Source organism: Solanum tuberosum, unplaced genomic scaffold, assembly GCF_000226075.1.
Source record: "Solanum tuberosum cultivar DM 1-3 516 R44 unplaced genomic scaffold, SolTub_3.0 scf00294, whole genome shotgun sequence".
Classification (NCBI taxonomy): Eukaryota; Viridiplantae; Streptophyta; class Magnoliopsida; order Solanales; family Solanaceae; genus Solanum; species Solanum tuberosum.
The window spans coordinates 496,564-503,043 of NW_006239231.1; the positions used below are offsets into that span (position 1 = coordinate 496,564).

General features: G+C 31.0%; 1 protein-coding gene across 1 annotated transcript; it reads left to right on the plus strand.

Annotated features, from left to right (window-relative positions):
- Positions 1 to 3,526: 3,526 nt before the first annotated feature.
- On the plus strand, positions 3,527 to 5,008 carry LOC102592628 (actin-100-like). Its single transcript, XM_006359769.2, has 4 exons — positions 3,527 to 3,586; positions 3,670 to 4,063; positions 4,145 to 4,755; positions 4,902 to 5,008. Exons 1-4 carry the CDS (start codon positions 3,527 to 3,529, stop codon positions 4,965 to 4,967), a joined length of 1,131 nt encoding a protein of 376 aa, XP_006359831.1. The 3' UTR covers positions 4,968 to 5,008.
- The last annotated feature ends 1,472 nt before the right edge of the window (positions 5,009 to 6,480 follow it).

The following is a 6,480-nucleotide window of genomic DNA, read 5'->3' on the forward strand; positions in this document are numbered from 1 at the left end:
GTATTTTAAACATATATATTTGCCCACGTGGACATACCGTATTTTAAACATATATATTTGCCCACGTGGACATACCGTATTTTAAACATATATATTTGCCCACGTGGACATACCGTATTTTAAACATATATATTTGCCCACGTGGACATACCGTATTTTAAACATATATATTTGCCCACGTGGACATACCGTATTTTAAACATATATATTTGCCCACGTGGACATACCGTATTTTAAACATATATATTTGCCCACGTGAACATATAAAATAATGCAAAATTATAAATAGTAATGTGTCCATGTGTGCACATATATACCTTAAAAATACACTATTAAATAGTTCAAGGGGTAAAAAGTATTGTATTAAATAGTATAGGGAGGTAATAGGTCCTTATGAAAGTTTAGTATCGCAACATCAAATCCGACCAAAGGTGGGTATTTTCCAGAGTCTTATCCCTAAGATATTTAAGCAGTAATTATTTATTATTTATAAGTAAATAAAGCAACTGCTAAAAAAATGAGGTAACTATTGGATAAATATATGAATTTGTAATATTTTAAAATCTTCTCACTTTTATTATTTAATATAATAATATGATCCAATTAGTATTTATTATTTAATTAATTAGATATTTTGTAATATTTTTTGTTTAGTATAGAGATAAAATGAGGCTAATATGAAAACGAAAAGAAGTAGAAGAGATATAATTGCATAATTAATTTATCATAGTGATTATTATCTATTTATCATTTAATTTTTTTGTACATGAAAATAAATTAATAATTTAGTTTTTAGAGTTTATAAGGGAATAATTTATTTCTTTATTAATGTCATTATTATTGTAGTAACTTAACTTTATAGGGATATTTTGGTATTGTAATTTTCAATTTTTTTGCTCCCACTTTTAGTAATACTAGTTTTGAGCACGTGCGTTGCACGTGTATTCGATGCTAATAGTTTAAACTTCTTAAAACATTAGAAATAACACCAAAACTGAAAGTGAAGGATACATGCTCAATTGATGAATAGTTCAATCGATATTCACTATCATCACAAAGTACATCACACCAAAAGTTAATATCAAATAAAGTTGAAATGATCCCCTTAGTTTTAAGAAAGAAGGAAAGTTCCTTCAACATTGTATTCTATTACTTTGATAACTACTACTATAGTTAGCAGTTGTATACAATCAACAAATTGTATAACGTTTTCTTGTATAATGCTTTTCCTCTATCAAAAAATATTCGACCTAAATGATATTTCAACGACAAATAGTGTGGATATGAGCAACAACACTAATGGTTATAAATACTTCAGGCCCGTCGAGTAGTTATTGTCAGATGAAAGTAGTGTTTGTTGAAGTTGTATCAACTTAAGAGAATTAATTTAATATATATAAATCATAAGTGCATGTATAAGTACCCTTTATTTGATTTACTTATATGAGTCATTTAAACTGGAAATTTGGTAGAAAATATTAGTTGAATAATATTGTATTATAAAATATAATATGACAATAAGTCAACATCAATGTATTTTGTGTGAGCATGAAACACCATATAAAAAATAAATTCATCTTTCAAATCAATCCTTCTCAAATTCAAGTGTACCTTTATATCACCATCTCGACTTCTTCTTCCCCATGCAGTCCATCTACCATTTTTGGATCTATGTTTTTTATCTTTTAGTTTGTTGTTGCATCTCAAAATCCATAGACTTCTCAAAGGAAGATTATGATAGATAATGTAAGTGAAGAAACTAACATAAATTAGTGTATTTCTATTGAAAAAAAGATTAATAATACACTAAGCAGTGAATTCTTACAAGGAAGTAGTAGCATGTAGTGTTCTATCTTCTCACTTCAAATAGGGATATTAGTGACCAAAGGTTAAAACCTATAGAACGTTACTGACTTGTTGAGTTAATTCCTGCAGAAATTTTTTTTTAGTGAAAATTGTGCCTTATGCAATGTAATATAATATCGGAAATAAATCATCTCCATGCCATCTTTTGCCAAAGTCTTCTGTTCTATAGTTTAAAGTACACTTCTTGTGCCTTGAACTCACTCAACCTTAAATTGCCAAATTTAAGAGCATATATATAATTTGATATGGTTGAAATAATACAACAAATGTGGGGTGATTGAAGAGATTTAAGGTGTTATAAATATTTGTAGAATTTAGTATAGCCATTTAAAGTGCAAGTTGAAATTGATTGACAATGGACCTATTTGAATGACTTGATTATTGCATATATGGAAAATGATTGTCCAAACTTGTAAATTTGAGCATCTAAATATAGTTAGTAGGTAGACTGTATAATAAATTATAACTTAAAGCTAGTAGATGCAACTTATAGTAATTCAAAAGGTCATAGCAACTGAATTTTAACATTTTCGTCGAGTAAGGAAAAAAAAACAACAATAAAAGGTTTTGAAATATGTTCATCCAAATCAATAAATAAAAATAGTGACATAAATATTTTTCATACTATCTCTAGATATATGAAGTATGATCCTTACATATATGCTGCAAATGTTGCTGGTTGACCAAGTAAACCAAATCAAAAGAGCAATGATTGCTTCATGGAAAAATAATATAGTGCACAGCTTACAAAAAATATGAAAAAGGCTAAAGTCAAGTGAGAATCATCTATGAATATAACATTAATAGTAATGTCAAAAACTTAGGCCTTTTTATATAAATTCTATGAAGAGAATATTTTTCCACCATTAATCCAGGGAATTTGAAAAGACCAAAAATGAATGATATTATCATATGAATAAATTAATATCAACCCTTCCTCTTCTTTTAGTTTTAAACCGGTAGTAATTACAATGACATCATTGTCTTTTCATATGATAATAATATCATTAGTATTAATTAGTATACTACGGTCAGTTTATTGTTTAATAATTTAATATTTAATTAATTATACATTTTATGAAGAGATTTTTGGATTATTATTATTAATAATTTATTATTATATACATATAATATAATATATATATATATAAAATAATATATAAATATAATATAATATATATATATATATAATAATATATAATATAATATATATATATATCTATTTATATATGAATATGATGATAGAAAAAAAACATTTAGAAGGTGAGGGATCCACTTATTTCAAATCTATGTAGCGACGATGATTTGTGTAATTTTCAGTTTTCTCTCTCTATACGTGTATATCTGATGGATTCATTCCTATGTAAGCTAGAAAAAGTCCTCTATTTTTTTCCTAGAAAGGTGCATATGCTTCAATACATCGGATCCGGTGTTTAATTTGTTATAGAATATGATTTCATTATGATTGATTTTAGATTCAGTTCGAGACTTGAGTATTTATATCTCGAAATTGGTTCAAATTCTACTAATACTCAGCATATTGCTCTTTTTCTGTTCACTGGCAGGAAATTACTCTTTCTTGTGATTTCAACTAGAAATATGAAAATCATATCAAACTAATAAAGGAAGATATTTCTCACGGACTAGTACACGTTACAAGATGGCTGATGGGATAGATATTCAAACACTTGTTATCGACAACGGAACTGCACGATCCAAGGTTAGTAAGAACAAACCTCTTGCAATTTCAGCTTTATTCATTGTGTTGCTCTTTAATGGATATTCAAACACTTGTTTCATTAGGCTGGGTTTGCTGGGGATGATGCTCCAAAGACTGTTTTCAAAAGTATGGTTGGTCATCCTCGTCATACTGGCGTCATGCTTCGTATGGGACAAAAAGATGCCTATGTTGGTGATGAAGCTCAGCGTAATAGAGGTATTTTGACTCTGCAATATCCCATTGAACATGGCATGGTAAAAAACTGGGATCATATGGAGAAAATCTGGCATCACATATTTTACAATGAACTCCGTGTTGCTCCCGAGGAGCATCCCGTTCTTCTGACGGAAGTACCACTTATCCCCAAAGTAAACAGGGAGAAAATGACCGAAATCATGTTTGAGAAATTCAATGTTCCATCCATGTATGTCGCAATCCAGGATGTTCTCTCTCTGTTTGCTAATGGTCGCCTAACTGGTAAGCAGAAGAGAAGAAATACTGGTTCTCTACTGTTTAATATTAGCCAGTCACTAATTTCATTTGTTAATTTTCAACCAGGCATTGTGCTTAATTCTGGTGATGGTTCGACCCACACGGTCCCCATCTATGAGGGACATGCACTTCCCCATGCTATCTCATGGTTAGGTATTGGTGGTCATGATCTTACTGATTATTTATGGGAGCTTATCAGAGAAGGTTTTGCATGTAACGTAGCAATAGAAGAAAATATTTGTTGGCGTATGAAGGAGACAATTACTTATGTTGCACTGGATTTTAAACAGGAGATTGAAAAGGCAAAAAACAGATCTTCAGTTGACAAGGGCTTTGAGCTTCCTGATGGACAAATCTTTTATATTGGTGCTGGGAGTTTCCAATGTCCTGAAGTCCTATTTCAGCCATCACTGGTCGGAAAGGGATCGACAGGAATCCATGAAAAAGTCTACAATTCAATCATGAAAAGTGATGTTGATATTAGGAAGGATTTATTTGCAAACATTGTGCTTAGTGGTGGCTCAACTATGTTTCCTGGCTTAGCAGAACGTATGAGCAAGGAAATCATTGCTCTTGCTCCAAGGGGCACGAAGATCGAGGTGATTGCACCACCTGAGAGGAAGTACAACACCTGGATAGGAGGATCAATTCTAGCTTCCCTCAATACTTTCAAAAGAGTTAGTTTCTCCTTACTTTATTTGACTAATCAATAAATCAATCTTTCAAGTCTTAGTCTCGAATGATTGGTTCTAATTATGAATGTCTTCTTGTTAACTTCTTTTAAGCTCAAGGGATTCAACACTAATAACTACATCCTATGCAGATGTTGATAACGAAGGGCGAGTATGATGAATATGGTCCGTCAATTGTCCACAAGAGGTGCTTCTAAGCTTTTGTGAGAACTTAAAATCCTCTACAGTTAGTTCAGGGACCAGCAACATAAAGATTGAGCAGTCTGTTTTCGGTTTTCCTTGCTTGGCTTGGCTTCTTTTCTTTGTAAATTAGCTGGTATACAGGAAACTGATAATAATATAACTTTGATTCTTAAGAAACAATTACGAACTTGGTATTGTAGTACAACCAGTGGAGAACTAGCTTGAGTAGGATTTTGTAGAGGTAAGGTTTTCTGTACTAAACAAGATAGAGATCAATTGCAAAACCCCATCACCACAGAGGTGAATGCTTGAGTGAATGAATGTGACTTTCAAGAATGAACAAGTAATTAAGCATCGGGGGATGAAATATTGAGGAGTTGGATATCATTACAACACGTAAGCTTCAAGGTACAGAGCAATGGAGCCACGAGGGCTTTATTCTCCAATATTTGATCAAAAATAATATGCCTTAGGTCAATGGTCACAAGATTCAAGGCAACTTGAAGGTACAATTTGTTATCTTAAAATATCTCAATTGTGATGATGAAGAGTCGAATATGGAAAGAAGACAAAGGTTTTGGATGGCAAGTTCCTAAACACCTCCGGTAGAGACATGAAGCAACGAATGATCGATATCTGAATTACTCAAATCAACACTCAAAATATCGAGAACAAACTTGATAATAGAGCCATTGTGTTGCAAGAGGATTTTGTAGACAATGTTAGGGACTGCAAATAATGTGGTGATGTATGTGTTCAAGTCGCTTTGAAGTAATTTGAACAATTTCACCATGTCTTTTCTCTACCTAGTTATAAAAAGTTACATTATTGATCTTGAAATGATAGTTTCAAACGTTTGACTCCGCTTTGCCCGTAAGGTAATCGATATTTTTCAAGTTTTATTAGAAATGAGAAACAACATTTTTCATATCTTTATCTATTCAAAATAATAATTCATAAAAATATCAAAAAATAATTTGATCTATACTAAACATGATTAACTCAATCTGTTAACAATTCCCAAGCATTCATGAATTTCAACATTATCAAAACTAGAAAATCAAAGCAACAAATCCTATCAAAAGAGAGAAAAACAAAGATAATTAGCCTTAAATTATATTTATTGAGTAATTTGACAAAATGAAATTTCAAAGAATTAAAGGAAAAAACACTACTTACCTTGACTCTACCAAAAATTAGGCTGAGTTTGGATGAAATAACAATGAAGTTGGGAACTGGGGCAAAGATATGTAATGTCAATTACTCAATTATATTTATATATTGCTATGTTAACTTGTCTATTTTGTCCCTTAAATATAATCTTGAGCATCTTTAATTCATTCCTTTAATTTTAACAAAGTAGAGCACTTTTGGTCTAACATAACTAACAAATGGACTTGAAATCACGAAACTAAAGTGTCCATCGAAAAATACATTAAATTGAAAAACATCGAAACTCTTTTACTCATGAGTTGGAGCACACAGACATCAAATCTGCTTCGGCTTGAAGATCATGTTCAAAATCAA

Coding starts and splice junctions, on each gene's coding strand:
- LOC102592628 (XM_006359769.2), top strand. CDS start 3,527: ATGGCTGATGGGATAGATATTCAAACACTTGTTATCGACAACGGAACT. Junction 3,587..3,669: donor ACGGAACTGCACGATCCAAG/GTTAGTAAGAAC, acceptor TTGTTTCATTAG/GCTGGGTTTGCTGGGGATGA. Junction 4,064..4,144: donor TGCTAATGGTCGCCTAACTG/GTAAGCAGAAGA, acceptor ATTTTCAACCAG/GCATTGTGCTTAATTCTGGT.